This window comes from Bombus terrestris, chromosome 6 (assembly GCF_910591885.1).
Source record: "Bombus terrestris chromosome 6, iyBomTerr1.2, whole genome shotgun sequence".
Taxonomy (NCBI): domain Eukaryota; kingdom Metazoa; phylum Arthropoda; class Insecta; order Hymenoptera; family Apidae; genus Bombus; species Bombus terrestris.
In genome coordinates, this window is record NC_063274.1 from 22,668,949 (window position 1) to 22,687,446 (window position 18,498).

The following is an 18,498-nucleotide window of genomic DNA, read 5'->3' on the forward strand; positions in this document are numbered from 1 at the left end:
AACATAATCGTAATAATTAACGTTACGCCTAAGATATAGTTTGAGAACAAGTTTTCTTTCCAAAATATGTTTATATATTTGAAAGATGTGGTAACAAATTAAAACTGTTCAAAGGACGCATGCTCGAATTCACTAGGGACGAAAATGTGGCAACGATGGCAACGATGGATCGCGCGTGCGATCTTCGCGCCTCCATTCTGGACTATTTTCTGAAGGAAGACGCGTAGCGGCTATGATGTGCTAAGTTCATAATGTGTCGACAATCCGTCTAAGATACTCATCTGTCATGAAAGCTGATACTTGGTATTCGAAAAACTTTCGTTTATCAGTGTGTTCGTGACAGTACGTAACCTGGATGATTAGTGTTAGTTTCCGACTTATCGTGACATTTCCTTCCCTCCCACTGACGATTCTGAGAAATCTCACATTTTCTATTCGGGTGTAGTTTTTGGACCATTACAGGTAATGTTAATATATACATTAATTATAATCGTTTTATATTATCTTAAACGTTATTACTGAAGATTTCTATTCTACCTGTTTAAAGCTAGTAATAGATTTTATGGTCACTACTTGCATCGTATGCTGAAGTCATGCAGAATTCCGCTCGCGATTACTGACAAAAACGTGTTAAATACATCTTTAATGTTAATTCTATCAAATCCAAATTAAATTATAGCAGTACGCAACATTTTTCATTGAAAAGCATACTTTATTTGAATCGGTGAAAATATGAATATGTGTACTTAAATTACCGTTGAGGATAGTCTGTGAAAAAAGAATGCAACTAATTGTTAAAATTAATTGTTTTTTTTTTCGTTATATTATTATACAAATTTTGTAACTCGTACACAATCAAATTTACGTTTCAGTAAAACATCAACGGAACATATATATATTCCGACAGAATCTTTCAATTTCCAGTTTAATAAGAGAAGAATATCGCGGAAAAAACATCTCGGTTAATTTCGATTTATTTAACTACAGATTAATATTATCAACATACTTCTCAATTTAGAAGATCTCGGTGTCTGCAAATGTCGGTGCAAAAATGTTTGCCGATAATAAATTACTGTTGTAATTGTAAATACAGTATATTGCAGCTATAATTCTTAGTGTCAGTTAGCACTAAATAACTATAATTTTTCCAGTAAATATACATATGAAATAAACATTACGAAATAAAAATTTGATATCATTCCCTAAAAACTTTATGAACCTGTGAAAAGTAAATACACTCAAGTGGCCACAAAAAGTATTTGCACATCATTGCTTTTATTATAGCACATACTTATTACATGATTAATTAATATCAAATTTCGTATCAGTTAGTAGCATATACTACTCTCATATGACTTCCAAAATTTGGTACTGTAAAAGTAAAATGCAGAATCTGATAGAAAATAGCTTCATTAGAAATAAAGATATGTGCAATGTTGCGATAGTTAATGATTATTGCAGTGTATATATATATTAATCCATTATATATTATTTTTTATTACTATACAAACTATTTTCCTCCGAAGAAGATAACTAGCAATAGTTAAATGATTGATAGGTACGATATAAATCGATCGATATGACTATCAGAAAGATTTGCGGTATCGGTGCCGGATATGTAGGTGGACCGACGTGTAGCGTGATAGCCTTGAAGTGCCCAGAGATTCAGGTGACTGTAGTGGACAAGAGTAAAGAAAGAATTGCACAATGGAACTCAGAAAAGCTTCCAATCTATGAACCAGGTCTCGATGAGGTTGTGCGTAAATGTCGCGGCAAAAATTTATTCTTTTCTACGGACATCGAGACCGCGATCCAGGAGGCTGATTTAATTTTTATCTCGGTCAACACGCCGACAAAAACATTTGGCAATGGGAAAGGAAGGGCAGCCGATTTGAAGTACGTCGAGAACGCAGCCAGAATGATCGCGGAAATTGCGACCGGGGACAAAATCGTTGTGGAGAAGAGCACAGTCCCAGTCAGAGCAGCGGAGAGTATCATGAATATTTTGCGTGCCAATCATAAACCAGGAGTATCGTATCAGGTAACATTTCCGTTACGGAAATTTACGACTGCATCAACCATGTCGGCGAAATCTTGATCGAATGTTTTTACTGCGTAATAGACAATTTTATGTAAGGAAAGCTTATGGGAGAAGTAAAAAATGGTTTAATTTCGCGTTCTAGACCCTTTTACTTAATGAAACTAATATTAATGAAATTTTACAAGTCCTAAGTAAACCGGGGATGTTGATGCAAATTTATATCTTTAAGCATTTAAAAAGGTGAAATCTAAATAGAGATTTCTTTCGTCCTTCAAATATTATAACGAATACTTTATTTCAAGTATTTTATATATTTTCTTATATAAACATCGGCATGAATTGTAAATTATTAATACATTTCCTTGTATAATCCTAACAATTTCGGTGATAAATCAAACGAGATTTTATCAATTCCATAAATTACAAATAGTCTTATTATCCTATATCTCAAGACCGTGAAATTATAAAAGAGAAATTCATAAGCTACGACTTGCAAATTCAACAGAATATTGTTAGTTGTTAAATCATCGTGCAAGGCAGTTGTAAAATGCTAATTACTTTGATCGAAGTATAAATCCTTTTCTGGGAACTTCTTTGTTTCCCTCTCGTTGCTCTCTCTAGATTTTAAAGTCGTGTAGAATCTAGAAAGTAATGGGTCGAATGCCACGTGGCTGGCTTCCTGTACTCCGTTGTGTAAAAGTACTCAGAAGCCAAGATTGAGCAGATAGATATGTAGTTTATTGGATTGAGTATCGAAGTAAAACAAGAGCAAAGGAAGTTTAGAACAGTCGCTTGTTGCTTGTAATAGAGTATTTTACTGTATCCTTTGAAGCTATTTTTAGGCTCGCCGCTCGCCAGATACAACTTTTAGTGCATGTGGATTAATCTTTTTCCTTTCTGTTTATGGGCTATGCTAATGCAATTTAAGTATCTTTTAAAATGCTTCAAATATACTTGCTAGTTTAAAATTTCAGAAACATAATAAGGGATAAATTTCGAAATTGAGTCACGATTAAAAGTAAATATTGCAAACGAGAAAGTCAAATAATTGATTCTTTAATTATTCTGAATAGTGTATAATTATCAGCTGTGTACGACCCTATATAAATATTTAATTCCACAGCTGTTCAATTTATCATTTCAACAATATTTTGAAATAATCGTTCGATGATATCCAATGAATAATATTCCTGATTCTTGCTTACGTCTATGATCAATATACATATTAATTGTCGGGCTTTGGAATTACCTGATTTAATACTTGATGAGTTCGTATCTGCTCAAGTGTACAAGAATTTCTATTCGAACTGCTTTTCATTCGCCACGTATCGTTCGTGACCTTTTTTCTTTCTCAGCTAATCAGCCTTTCTATTATTTGTCACGTGTTCTTAGTTTTATCGCAATCGTGCAAAACGAGAGTAACAGGAAAGGCATAATCTCTTCTTCAGATCTTATCAAACCCGGAGTTCTTGGCGGAGGGAACCGCAATTGAGGATTTAGTGAATGCAGACCGCGTTTTAATCGGAGGCGAGGACTCGCCGGAAGGGCAGGCGGCCATCGAGGAATTATGCAAAGTTTACGAGCATTGGATTCCAAGGAAGAATATTTTAACTACGAACACTTGGAGTTCGGAGTTATCCAAGCTGGTAAAAGCAGAAAATAAAATATTGGTTTATTGGCGAAACGATACCGTTGCTGTTTGCGATATGCTAATGAACGAAATTAACTAATTTCAACGCAATGTATACATTGATAATATTAAAGACGGAAAGACAACATTATTTGTCAAATAAATGACAATGCTGCGTCGTCATGTTTTACATTTGAAATATCATGTTGCTATGGCACGTAGTCGAGCTTATACGTAAAACCATTATGTAATTATTTGAATTAATTGTGATTTTAGGCTGCCAATGCCTTTTTGGCGCAACGCATATCAAGCATAAATTCCTTGTCGGCGGTATGTGAAGCGACTGGCGCGGACGTGTCTGAGGTAGCACGGGCTGTTGGCCTTGATTCTCGAATAGGATCGAAGTTCCTTCACGCATCGGTCGGATTTGGTGGTTCGTGCTTTCAAAAGGATATTCTTAATTTGGTGTATATCTGCGAATGTCTAAACTTACCGGAGGTGGCGGCCTATTGGCAACAAGTCATAGACATGAATGAATACCAGAAATCTAGGTTCTCCGCGAAAGTAATCGAGTCTCTGTTCAATACCGTCACGGACAAAAGTATTTCTATGCTAGGCTTTGCCTTTAAGAAAAATACTGGCGACACGCGTGAGTCACCGGCCATTCATGTTGCTAAGACCCTACTCGATGAGGGTGCTATGCTTCATATATATGATCCCAAGGTAATTCTCATCGATGAGAATGTAATATGTACATTTGATTAGTTACTAAGCGTTTTGTATATTTTTTCTCTTATAAAGGTCGAGGAGAGTCAAATTATCGAGGATTTGACACATCCGAGTGTAACTAATGATCCAGAATACGTAAAAAGCAGGATCAGTATTTATAAAGACGCTTATAGTGTTACGAAAGATACACACGCTATAGTGCTGTGTACCGAATGGGATGAGTTTGTAGTAAGTAACAATTGTAATTATTTTAAAAAATAGTTTTACGATTATTTTATGATTTATTATTTGTTTTAGGAACTGGATTACAAACGAATTTATATTAACATGATGAAACCCGCATATATTTTCGATGGAAGAAAAATTTTGGATCACGATAGGTTACAAAAGATAGGTTTTATCGTACAGACTATTGGCAAAAGAATTACGAGGACCGTACTTTCGAGGGCATGGGGGAGTCAACCTCAAATATAAATAAATATACGCAGGTTGTCATATGAAACCGAATTCATTTGATTTCATAAATATTTTAATTATCACGCGAGTGGGTTTAGAATCTTGTAAATTCCGAAATGTACTAGATTTTATACCCTCCATGGAATAATCTTGATATAGAAAGTAGTATTTGCTTTTATTTAAAGCATTTTCCTCTTTTACAGATTCTGTAAAATAGTAAATTAGCTTACAATTTCTCCAAATTTACAAAAAATGTAGATTCACAAAATTTTGAAAGATCGAGCATTTTTGATAGAGCTTAGATTTAAGATCATAAATGTTGGAAGCAAATGCGCCTTTTTGAGAATAAGTATGTACCTAATATATATCACTTATTGTAATTGTTTGTAGTAGTGAACAACGTCAGTTGTATCAAACATTTATATATACTTTTTACATAATTTGATATGTAGATATTTGCAATTATTATAATTATGATGGTAAATACTGTAGCTTTATTCTTTTTACAAGTGGGCATTTACGCGATCTATAGCGAAAGATCCTATTTTAAAAGAAACAAACAAAGAATATTCCTTTACTTTTTGTGCAATATATGTTACGCATATAAAACAAATACTGCGCGAGAGAGCACGGAGGTATGAAGTTTTTGATACTAATTACATGACTTATTGCGATACACTATGACATTATAGGATACAGTACAATACTTACCAATATTTTAACTTAAAAAGATGTATTAGTATTTTCCATTATGTGGAGAATTATTGTAACTCTATTTTTTCATACTTCCATATTCATTTATTGCATTTTTGGAAAACTTTTCCTATAGTTTTCCATTTAATTTTAAATACTACGCTCTTATTAGATATTTTTATAAGTGTAAATAATTCGTTCTTAATGGTACTACTACTTTTAATGTTATAATGAAATTGTTATAAAAGTTGTTCTCTGCTTTATTGTAGAGAAAATATTAGTTTCAAAATATTATATTCTTTTGTGGTAGTAACATTAGGAAGGAATGAAAAAAGTAAGCAATAATATCAATGTTATATTTGGTATATTATATTATATGTCAAATATATTTGATATATGTTTGATATCAAAATGTTTTGTATAATGTATAATATGTATACCATTTATAAAAAACAAAGTCTTAGAAGATTAGCAAGTTAAAATATTCATGATAATTTTACAAGAACTATTTCCATTGTACGTAATTACAGGAAACTGGTATAAACAGATAATTTAATATTGATTTATTCCAAGCAAAATAACTTACTTTTGTGGTTATATACACGAGATTTATAAATAAATGTTAATAGAAAGTTTTCTAATTCAGTGTCCTTATTGATTGTTTACATCAATACATTAATACACTTAGTATATACATACATATATATTCCATTAACATTCCTTAAGCGAAATACTGTACACTATTTTTAAATAAATATTTCAGCCTTCTGCTCCCTGAAATGAAGGACAATTAAAAGAAAAATTTAATTTGAAAAAAATAAGAAAAAATTTTTCTTTAATGTAAAAATTATTACTGGTATCATCATCGTCATATATATATATATATAGAGTATGAATATAATAACTAGAACATTGTTGAAGGAATGATATCATTAAACTTGTCAATTTTTTGCAAATTGATAATTTATCGTTAAATTAATTCCGTAATCGATATACGAAATTCCGAATGAAGTGATAAAAGTAATTAACAAAAATCCTTGAAATTCGCGGTGATGTCGATGTTGATATTTACGGCCCTGATTTGGAAGAGCGATGGCGCCGCTGAACGAACTACTGGTTGCAGAAGCAGAGGCAGCAGCAGTAGCGGCAGCAGTAAGCAGTAGCAACAGCACGAGTCGTTGTGTGTCTCAGTCTCGCCGTGAAAATTCGTAAGTGGTCCGCGTGACAGTTGTCTGGAGGTTACGTTTACAAGCCGGACGATGATGTCAAAGAGTTGGTGTCGCGTGATTCGCGCGAGATCGAACCATTCATCGAATTGTCAGTGAATCATTACGTTCGTTGTTGGTTTTTTCTTTGTCGGTGCAAGCTTCTCTCTCTCTGTTGGCCAACAGGGATAATAGGCCGGGCCTATCAGTACAGTAGGAAAATGGCGGCTTGCCTTGCGCGATGTAGACGATGAGAGGCAACGAGGTTCTTGGCGTGAAGCGCTTGAACACATTACGAAAAAAAAGTAACCTTTCGTTTTATTGTCGATTGTTCGCAGTGTAAAGTGTGTGGAGTTGGTGTTCGATCATCGGCGCGGTGAACGAAAAACACAAGAGAGAGAGAGAGAGAGTGGGAGAGGTTAAGAAAAAAAAAGGAGGGACCTTGTTAGCGCGAACACCACGAGTTACGAGATGAGAGTGAGACGTGAGGAAGAACGAAGGAAAAATAACACGAGAGCCGAGTAACGAAGAACCACTGTGCATTCAGTTTGTGTACGCGTGTGTGCTCGTATGAGAGCGAGAGGCGATCAACGGTGACAAGTGTTCCGTCGACGGGGAACTTGGCCTTAGCCCCACGTCGACAAGAAGATGATATTCTGGGTATCAAGATACCGCCGTGGCTACGTCGACCGCGATCCTCGTGTCGCCGTTTGCTGTCGTCGCCATTGAGCTGCGGCTGCTTTCGCGAAAATTTGTTTTTTCGCGAGAGGATAGCGAGGCCGTGGACGACGAGAACAACGACGAGGACAACAACAACGACGACGACGAGGACGACGACGACGACGACGACAACGACCACGACGACTACCGTCACCACCACTATCACTATCACTGCCACTATCACTATCGCTATCGCTATCACTATCACCATCACCACCACCATCACCATACCATCATCACCACCACAACCACCATCACCTCCACTACCAACGATCACAAGGAAAACTCAAGGGAAGATGAGAGGCGCGTGCGACGGCGGCATAGCGAGCTTTCTCGCTCTGGCGCTCCTCTGTTTATTCCACACGTCATGCATTGTGGACGGTATGTAATGCTTCCATTGCCCGTCAGTTTAGTTTCTCTCTCATTCGTTCTGTCTTCCTATTTCTCGTTGCTTCTTTTTTTTACAGTGGTTACAAAAACTACTACAGCATATACGTACTAATTACTTAGGTCCTTATATATTAATTTTCGTATCATATAAATCATTCCGCAAATTGAAATATACAGAAAAATGATGATGATGTTACAGACAGTATTTTTAAAATTTACTATTGTTTATACCTTATACCATATTCAATAAATAAAGTTGTTGAAATAAGACATTTGTTTCTCGAGAATTGAACGTTAATCATGAAATGAGATAATGAAATGGTGAAATTGGCAAAAAGTGGAGTAGAATTAGTTTGTCATTTGACAACTTTTTGATGAACAAACATTTAATGAAAAACTCTAGAACTTGATAAAAAAAGGCTTCGCTTGAATATAAGGGCATGTTCCGATACTTTTTCTAATCATTGTACATACGTAGTATATATATTGTATGATCCTTTCTCGAGTCGATCTTTTCCTCCCTAATTTCATTCGTGGATTCGTTTCTACCTGTTTCTCATTCTTCTCTTCTTTCCGACTTCTGCCCGACCGTTCTTCCTGCTCTTCCCCTCTTTTCCTTTTTTTTTTTTTTTTTTTTTACTTTCCGGACTACGTAACGTTGCGTAAGCCGTAAGCAACGCGGCATCATGCGCGAATGCAGAAGGGCCGAATTAATCTTGTTGTATCGAGGCTCGTCGAGTATGCGGAAGGGTATATGTTTCATCGGCACAAACTGTATGAATATAAACTCCCTGTTTCACGCACAATTTATCTGGTAACTACTTTTTTGCCACTATAAAGTAGTGTTTTGTTATAAAATTATTACTAACCTATTTCATTCAGACCTCAGGTATGATGTATTCTATATATGTTTACGTAAAAGCACAAAGAAAATCTGAATAATATTCACAGTCATTCTATAAATAATATTGCTTGTTATGTTAGATACACACTGTACCTTGATTTTTACATTCATTATTTGTAATTGTTACATTATTTTTATGTCTTTGAAAAAATATTATTTTCAATCTGAATCAGATAGTCGAACCGATAAATTAGTTACTTAAATGACAAATTAGAATATAGACAGAAATAATACTATGTTATGTGTAGTATAATATAATTTAACTAAAGATCACTATAGCTGAAAATATTTATAAAATGCAATGTAGACCTATTGAAACTGAACAAATTGTAACAATGTTTCTCGAAATGTTAAAATAATAATTTTATAAATATTTGTTATTGTTATAACTTAAACAATGTAAACTATCGAATTGTAGCATTCAATTTTGTGATGTAATGTATTAGAGGTTGTAAAAGTGAATTAGAATGAAATTTAAGTACAAAAGAATTATTGAAGAACTCGAATGTTAGCAATGATATGTAGATACTATTTCATCGTAGACAATAATTGACAATGCAGTACACTAAAAATATGATAGTATATTATTTGATATTACAAAGTAAAAGAATGCTTGGTTTTAACCAAATTTGTGTAAATATAATATGTATATCATGTATAATCATACTTTTTATATAGATAATTCTTTAGAAAGGCAGTAAAAAAGATCTAAATTATTATATGCCTACATATGTATAAGTTCTCACATATTCTCAGTAACATATTTCATCTTAAAGTCCAATATAAATGACGACAGCTGAAACTAAACTTAATTCAAACTAAAAAATTAAGGAAACTACCGATAAATATACATGTATTAATTAAATGAAAAATTTATTGAAAAGACTAAAAGCATATACAAATTAATAAATTAATTCGTCTCTTATAGTTAAATCGTTAAATATTTGAACTATATGTACAAGAAAAAATACTTGCTATTTTTGTTATGTAGAAACCTTCCTAAGATCGAAACTTGGTTTCAAAATCGCGGTACAGTAATTACTTTTATTACATGGTAGTTATTTTCATAACGAAGACGTCGATAAGCGGTATCTCGTGATTTTGAAATCCAATCGTCTTCGCGAGATACGTAATCATTCGTGTAAATTGTGCGTGCAATGTGTATGCAAATGATTGATTTTCCAACGTCGCTCGCTTCGTCGTGCTACCTCGACTTACCAGTCTACGTATGCTATGAATTTATTATTATTATAAACACATCCTTATAGTCAGAGCACGGCCTTTTAGCACCACGTTTCGTTGATAGTTAATTAAGATACTTTACGATCAATCTCATTTTGTTTTTGCCTCTTTCGGTGTCTTGTTGACCTTCTTTCGATACCACTCACACTCGTCTCGAAGAAATTGCTGCCTCTCACAACAGAAGAATATATATTTCAGGATACTTCGTTCGAATATTTTCGGTAACTTTGCAAATAATTTGAATCGCATCGGCGTAATGTTTGAAGTTAAGAGACTCTGCAATTTTTATTTGATAATTTTCACTGTATGTAATTGTATCAATTCACTGTGTCAATTTGATAAATAATAATTTTTATTTTGCAATGTGACACTTTAAAATTGCGACATTTGAACTTTGAAATTGGGAGGTTTTGCAAGCTGATATGTTTTCCGACTTTTTCAGATAAAACTAATGCATGTATTTGTTAAATTCAGAACTTTTATTTACGTACATTGACGGTGAAATATGTAGCATCTATGTGAATACATATCTATGTGGTGGTTCTGTAGTGTCTCTGTATTTCTGATATAATCTGTGTATATTGAATATGTATACTAAAATTTTATGTAGATACTCAACTTTACTTATTTTACTATATGTACATAGTATAATTATACATGTATATTTTTCTATGTGTAATATAATTGCCCAATATAATATAGAATTTATTACGTTTTTATGAAATAGAACAAGATTGTATTATAAAGTGTTATAAAATCTATATTTAACCTAACAGAATAATATATTGATATTGTATTTTACTGAATTTACTGCATATAATAGAATATTACAGAATATTACAACGTAACGTGTTTTATTTTTATTTTATTTTTGATTAAAATTAAAGCGTTGTACAATTTTTGATAGAATCTACAGGTTGTACCATGTAACGTTATACCGCCATGATTTTCAGGTACTTCCCATAATTTAACCAAGATACATATGTTTCAAATAAAAGTTAAACAGCTTTCAATCGGCTAGAAATTTTGGATAAAATCGGCTAAGAAATTTCAAAAAAATTGTTTTTTTGGGAAGAAGTTAAGGTCATCTTGACATTGATACTACATATAAAATGACACTATGTATTTTTTACTTTGTACCGTTGTAGCCGTTGTTAAGACGAGTTCAACGACCTATTTTACTATATGACTGTGAAATGATCCTGAACCCTTGAAATGACGATTTAATTAAGGGAAATATTATCGTTAAAAATTATTTTATTTCGATGAAATAGTACATTTCGAAATGGCGAGCCTCAATAGGATAAATATTATTAAAATTAACAATATTGAATTAATAATATTAACCATACGCACATTACAAAAGCAACATAAACAGCGTATAGAAATAAACATATATATCTTGTGTAGTATTGCAGTATCTTTGTAAAAAAAGGTTTGTCAGCCTTCGAAAGATGGCGTGATGTTGATTTTTATGTCACTCCATTGGTTGTAATTTGTAATATTGTAATGTTGTGTAATATTGAAAATTTTATAAATTGTGTTTAGTTTTTCTCATCATTGTATATGTTACTAATGTTTCTTTTATCTTCGTTATATGTCTTATATTTTATACAGACATTTGTATGTAGAAATTAGTAACTGCGATGAGACAAAGTATTTTTGAAGTGCGAGTTGACGTGACGGTTAAATCGTGGATAGGTGTTGCGCGATCATACAGTCAACGTAACGGAAAAAAGTGGCAGTCTTCGATTGGCACGCGACAGAAACAGTCCTATTGTATATTTGACTATGTATACTTTAGCATATCGTGATTAGATTATTTTCAAAATTTCTTTGTTTATTTTCTTTTTCTTGCGGAATCCCGATCCTTACTGTATGTGTACCATATACATGCATAATTTTTTATTATTCTTCTAGTCATAGTCGTGTTTCCTATTTTTTATAAATTATCAGCAATGCTTTTAATTATATATATATAAAATATTCTATATAATAGAAATAATATTAAGTCTTTGATATCTCATAAACAGTGAACTTGTAATACTAATTTTTATGATAATTACTATATATATAGTTCACTGTTTATGAGATATCAAAGACTGAATATTATTTCTAACTAAACTACATTCTAGATAGCGAGGATGAATTGCATACTAATTGTATCTACAAAGTGGAAATTTTTTGTGTATCTCAATTTTTAACACTTTTGAAAACGTTAAATAGTATATTTACAGTATATTTACAGTAGTATATTTACATGACAGAGAAAAATAATAACCGTAACTTCATAAGGGAAATTCTGAAAAACTATCAATTTAATTTATATTATATCCAAAAATGACCTCCTATACGTGAAATTCTCAGTCCCCTGCCATGTCATAACTACAAAATTTACTCTATGACCCATGCTCAGTGAATGAATTTGAAGTTATTTACTAATTTTTACTTTTTATACATATTTTACAATAGTCATATTTATCATTTATATTTATTTTACTTTAATCGACTTCATTTTATTGACAAAAAAGCATCTAGCACGAGTCTCACTTGCTCATCTTAGTTCCTGGTCCACCAAATTATTTCTAAAATAGAAAACGATATCTAAGGTATTAACAAAGAAATCACACGAAGTAAGTTAAAATTAATAAAATGAAGTATTGTGCACCTTTTATGTTTTGTAGCAAGTGTCCATTCTTGAGTAGCTAAAATTGCAAACTCGTTAACAATCAATTTGTTATAAATTCAAAATTTAGTATTTTTACGAAGTTTTATTTAATGTAACGTAAATATAACATAGGCATTCAACTTTTTTTTTAATATCAGAAGTGAATAGTATATAGAAATATCCAGGAGCTTGATAAAAGTGTTTGTCTATTGTATTTATGTTACATCAATGCTGATGTTGGCAACTAAGTGATTAGCACTTAATGACAAAATCCGTAATCATTTAGTTGATTATTGTTTTTAAGTTTAACTGACAATGTTTGAGATTGATAGCTAGTTTGTTTACGATTAATACGTATTAATTCTTTTTTAAATTCGATTATTTTTGTTTTCACTTTTAAATTTAAATGACAATTATAAAAATTGATAGTTCGTTTATAATCTGATATAATCTAGTATAATCTTAATTACAAATTACTATTGATGTATGATTATGGGTGATCAAATTCTATAAATAATCTTTGAGAATTATTCTTTAACTAATTTGTGATGAAAAGCGTGAGAAAATATTTGTTCTTTCAAAAAGAAAATTTTAAATATAGTTGATTATATAAAGCTTTATTGAAATCTCAATCTCTTGTAGATAGCTTTCAAAAAACTACTGATAAAATTACATATAGTTATTCATTTGTCTCGCCGCTTTTATAGCAATACCAGCATGTCCTCTGCTACAATTCATAAATTAAATGGAAAAGTTTGTGGACAAGACCACTGCCAAAAGATTCCCACGTTTGTAGAATCACTCTATCTCAAAATGGATTGAATTATGACAAATATTCTATATCACCCTTTTTACATGTTCGATTCTTCACTGTGTTTTACATTAAATTATCCCATTTATATCTTTTCTTAGAATACTCTCTTTTATTAAAAGTATATCAATGCGATAAGAATATGATGAATAAAGATTTATTTTATTCAATGACATAGTTTTATAAGTATATAATTTACTGTAATGTCTTTTTAATCATTCTTTAAAACTAAATTATTGTAAAATGTTCTTCTTATTATTGTCTATTTCATTTTGCGTAGGTTGCATTAATATTATATTTCTAATTATTCTATTTACATTAGTTACGTTTTTTAAAGTTTTTTTATTTAATGTTAAATTATAGTGTTTTTATTATTACTTTATGTTGCGTTACGTGATATAATAAAATTTCATTTACAAAAAGAGTATATTAAAAGTATATTAAATATATTCATTCGAAAAATAATATAACGCTCTAAATATCTCTAACGTTACGCAGTTCAAAGTAATTAAAAAATTTTTCTGATCAAACATCTGGAACGTGAAGCTATTGTGTATTCAGTGGTACTGGTACATAACTTTCACCAAAGATCCATCCGTTGTGAATAACTTTCATTCACTCGATTATCGACTTTCGTTCGTGCTAAACAAGTTCAAAAAACCATTCTATTGTATACTAGGAAAAAATTGAGATTCTATATAAACTTTCTTCGTGTAGAAATTAACTTGTTTAGGATCATAAAACATGAAAGATATTATATAGAACTCCTTATGCCAATACATGATCGATAGCATGAATGTGCGAATTTCTATTATTTCAGTAAAAAAGGAAAGCAGAGTTAAATGTCCTCTTCTTTTGTTTTTAGATTATGGTATACTTTAAACTCGACTCATGATTTCCAGAATTACTTGATTATTTCGTGTTCGCTTATGAATTTTTATAATCCATCGAATCGCATATTTATGGTTTCGATATAAGAGGAACGGATATACTGCTCATGAGTATTATATGTGGATACTTTGGTTGATTTGTATTAACAGTACATGTATATGAATGTTGCTAAATATATGAATTAATGGGAAACTAATGATTAAGAGATCTTAAGATACTTATTAGTAAATACTGAACAGATAACAAGATTTTTATAGAATCAACAAATTACGTTATATCATATTAAATTTAAATTTTCCATTTAAAACATTACTAATGCTATATTACAATTACAATACACGATTCCTCAAAGTATTAAGTGGTTAATTATTGCTAGAATTAATCATAACAGTCTCGCTACGGATTTGGAAGACTCTTATCTTATGTACTAAGTATTGAACAAGGTGAGAATCATGAAAACTCTTTCTAAACAACGAAACTATTCAGAAATTTTTTGATATTTACAGTTCGATAACTCGAATAAGAGATAAAATTGTTCTGGGCCTTTCTATTCTTAATTTTGTAAATTATATTCTACCAATAATAAACGAGTGCCTACATATGTTTGAGCAGTAGTGTACAATGGTATATATGTACATACATAAATAGAAAAAGTTCTTATATCAAATTTAATTTTTCTTATAACTATTACTTATAATAAGAATTTGAAAGATGATTATATTTATAATACTTCAAATTATAAGAAATGCATTCTCAAATCCTATATTATAAAACTAAAACTTTTCGTAACACGGTCAGAGACGAATTACAATACAATAACCATTTCCCGATTTATATTAAAACATATTTCATATTTGAAGCTTTATTTGCAAGCCTCTCTGTATTTATAATACTTCGAAGTATAAGATGTGTATTTTCAAATTCTATATTATAAAAATAAAACGTTTCACAATAGAAAATCTGTCGAATTTACGATCATTCCCTTATTTACGTACATATACGATACTCGTCACTATTCTTTCATCGATCAACAGAAAACGCCATGATTTATCTTTATCACTCTCTACTTATAATGTACACGCGTAATAAGTTTCAATGTATAAACATTCTCCATTATTTCCCACGATAATTGCGTAATCGTATAAAGGTAGATGAAGAAATATGTATGTATAAAAAGAAGGATGTACGAAAAGAGGAAAAAGATGATGAAAGAAGTGAATCAGCTGATTGGTTATTATACGAACATCATTCCAATCAAGTAACACATTACTATGTAAAAGAGTCGTTTGTTTTGCATATATTATTATTATTATTATTATTATTATCATCACACACACACACACACACACACACACACACATATTCACTCATGAATCCGGCCTATAGAATGCAAAATTCTCTCGAGAATACATTCTACGCAACCGTATTGTTGAATAGTAAATTAGGTCTAAATACAAATCGCGCGATCGCTACGCGACCAATCACGAATCTGCGCTATCGGATAAATTACATAGTGAACGGTCACGTTACAGGGTTATTGGTCATTTAACAATTCCTTTAGAGATAATTTCCGGGAAGTATTTAATCGATAGAGAATATCGTGAAGAAATTGCTCGATCAATGTCTTAGCTAGCTACTTGCCTTGTATTCCATGTTAATGTTAAGTTATGGCGAGATTACGACATATTCCTTTTTTGTGTTCTCTCTCGTTGTTTCCCTGTTCATCTATTTTTCTTTGCTCCACTGCGAGCTTCCTGCACAATAAATGTCGCTTTCAGTCATATTTAGACGTTCCGTTTCAGTTATTTTAAGTTCAAAGAAATATTTGACGAATTGATCGATTCGATGATTTGTTTGCGTATTATCAGATATGGTATAGTACTACAATTTTTCAACCAAAGTGCAATTTTACTGTATCGTATCGTTACGATAAAAAAATCTTGATAGAAATAAAAATAAAGAATTTCGAGAAATAGAAATCTATCGCGATGTAACGTGTACAGAGTAAAGTATTTTATAAAATACAATACAATACGTGCTGCGAGCAGAAGAAGAATTTTATTAATGTATAAGTTAGATATATACATTGAAATAAATCTATATTTGGTCGGAGAGATCTTTGGCAGTTATATATATGGAAGTCTCGATTCGATTCAAATTTCAAATCTCGTAAAATGATATTTCAAATAGTACAGTCCTTTAAAAATTAGTAGACACATCACCTTTCGCAAATTTCGATAATTTTTCAATTTTATGTGTTACCTGACTCCTTTTTACAATATTAAAGTATATTGAAGTAATATTAAATTAATTAATTAATTAAATTAAAATTAATATTAAAGTGATATTATTAATGAAAATTAGAAACTGACTCTAATAAATTTTCTTGTTTAACAGTAAAAAAAGTGATAATGAGCAAAATTAAATTTTACAAATTATCTGATGCTTCTATTCGACGTAAAATTCTACAATCTACAACTTATAACTTATTAATTTACTAATGTTATTAGTTGGTAGATTATTGTGCAAGAGAACACTGGGTATATATTTACCGCTAAAACTCAAAAAACTACAACTGACGTACTTACATTATTTGCTTAACATAAGAAAACGTAGATTCCAAGTAAATATAAAAAAATATTTGTGATGTTGTTAAAGCTTTCAGTTTATGAAATTGATCAGTATGGTCTCTAAATATCTCAATTATCAACCAAGTAAAAGAAAAGATATTTTTTATAAATCACGTACATTCAATGTTAAGATTTATAATAAATTTGGCATTGGTCATGAATAATCAGAATACCTGTTCGTGTGATTTCCTTATACGAGTTGAAATTTGAAGAAAATATTGCAAAGATTATTGAAAATTATATTTGAAGTAATTCGTAACGTTGGTACGCGAGATTCAAAACAGAATTTTTTGGATAGAAAATGAATCAGGAGGAAGGTCATTGACATTTATACACAATAAGTAATATTTTAAAAGATTGATAATGACACAAGAAATGGAGAAACAACAGGAGAAATAGCGTTCGAAATAAATGTGTCATTCTACTATTATTCGTCATTTGACTTAAATTGGAAAAGTAAGGGAAATGGACAAATGGGTTTTGTATGAGTTAATTAAGCGAGGCACAGACGCAGAAGATTAGACTTCAGAGTTTAGACAAGTGTCAAAACTCGTCTTGTTACTTGAGACAAATAAGCAGAATTTGTTTATAATTTATTTGTTTTATCACTAGCAACAAAAATTGTTGTTATTTATTAAGATATGAACATTTGTTACACTCTTCCTATTATGTCTATCTCTTATCTACGAATTGTTTATTTTTTCAATCAATTTTTGAGCAATTTTATAACGAAAACATTGTTTCGGATAATTTTTCTAAATAATTTTTAAACTCCAAGGGGAAGAATAAAGAAAAATTTTAAATATTTAATTTTTAATTTTAAATATATATAGTATTTATTCATCCAAGACTTATATATTATGACCATTTCTTTCCATCTGGTCTTAATATATACGTATGCACTATAAGTACACAGTTGAATTTATTGGGCTATATGTATAAATGCGTACACTATACACTGGCTGTTTAAGGTACGTTTTCACGTGACAGTAAATCGTGATTTTTACGGTCATGATACTACTACGACTTTTGTCGTCATGAAAACCAGATGTTGCATTGTTGTAACATTGGACTTGCTGTCGCAACATTACTGTTACGAAATCAAAGTAGGCTTTATTTTCTAGTGACATTTTATGTTAATGTTACGCATGAAACTTGGTGAAAACCAGAGGTATTATCGCGACAATGCTCGTTCTTGTGCAGTAAAGCGAACGGACAAGTAGTTAGATAGAGGTTAAGGAAACATGGGCGAAGAAAGATGTTTCGACGTTGTATCGTTCTTATACGAATACGAAAAGCATCCATGTCCATGTCTATGAAATAAAATATGTCGATACACATTTTAAAAGTAGATTAACGAAAAGTGAAGAATGATGAAAACGCTACGAAAAAAGATTAGAAGCATACGAGCAACTTATAACACAGAGGTAGAATTAAAATTACAATTAAAAGTTCTAAGAAAAGTGATAGAAAAAGTGGTAGAAAAGA

The 18,498-nt window shown here is 31.2% G+C and overlaps 2 protein-coding genes across 10 annotated transcripts in view; both read left to right on the plus strand.

Annotated features, from left to right (window-relative positions):
* The first annotated feature begins 176 nt into the window (after positions 1–176).
* LOC100647643 (UDP-glucose 6-dehydrogenase) lies at positions 177–6,190 on the plus strand. Of its 3 annotated transcripts, XM_048406426.1 has the most exons (7): positions 178–462; positions 1,591–1,669; positions 1,743–2,041; positions 3,490–3,687; positions 3,948–4,394; positions 4,473–4,628; positions 4,698–6,190. In XM_048406426.1, the coding sequence occupies exons 3-7, from the start codon at positions 1,919–1,921 to the stop codon at positions 4,872–4,874; spliced, it is 1,101 nt and encodes a 366-aa protein (XP_048262383.1). In that variant the 5' UTR covers positions 178–462; positions 1,591–1,669; positions 1,743–1,918; the 3' UTR covers positions 4,875–6,190. The 3 variants fall into 3 exon arrangements, with proteins under 3 accessions (XP_003402307.1, XP_048262383.1, XP_012173852.1); XM_003402259.4 differs by having other exon boundaries at positions 177–462; positions 1,559–2,041; XM_012318462.3 differs by lacking the exon at positions 1,591–1,669.
* A 511-nt stretch (positions 6,191–6,701) lies between these two features.
* Positions 6,702–18,498, plus strand: part of LOC100643263 (TGF-beta receptor type-1) — a 68,478-nt gene continuing 56,681 nt past the window's right edge. For 4 of the 7 annotated variants that reach the window (XM_048406421.1, XM_048406424.1, XM_048406419.1 and 1 more), the window contains exon 1: positions 6,702–7,855. In XM_048406421.1, the coding sequence (XP_048262378.1) occupies positions 7,771–7,855 (85 nt within the window). In that variant the 5' untranslated portion in view covers positions 6,702–7,770. The remainder of the gene's footprint in view (positions 7,856–18,498) is intronic. The other 3 variants (XM_048406423.1, XM_048406422.1, XM_048406425.1) reach the window with 3 other exon arrangements.

Bases quoted from the DNA above. Each gene is read 5' to 3' on its own strand.
- LOC100647643 (XM_003402259.4), top strand. From the start codon at position 1,580: ATGACTATCAGAAAGATTTGCGGTATCGGTGCCGGATATGTAGGTGGA. The intron at 2,042-3,489 runs GTAACATTTCCG...TCTCTTCTTCAG, and splicing joins AACCAGGAGTATCGTATCAG to ATCTTATCAAACCCGGAGTT. The intron at 3,688-3,947 runs GTAAAAGCAGAA...TTGTGATTTTAG, and splicing joins GTTCGGAGTTATCCAAGCTG to GCTGCCAATGCCTTTTTGGC.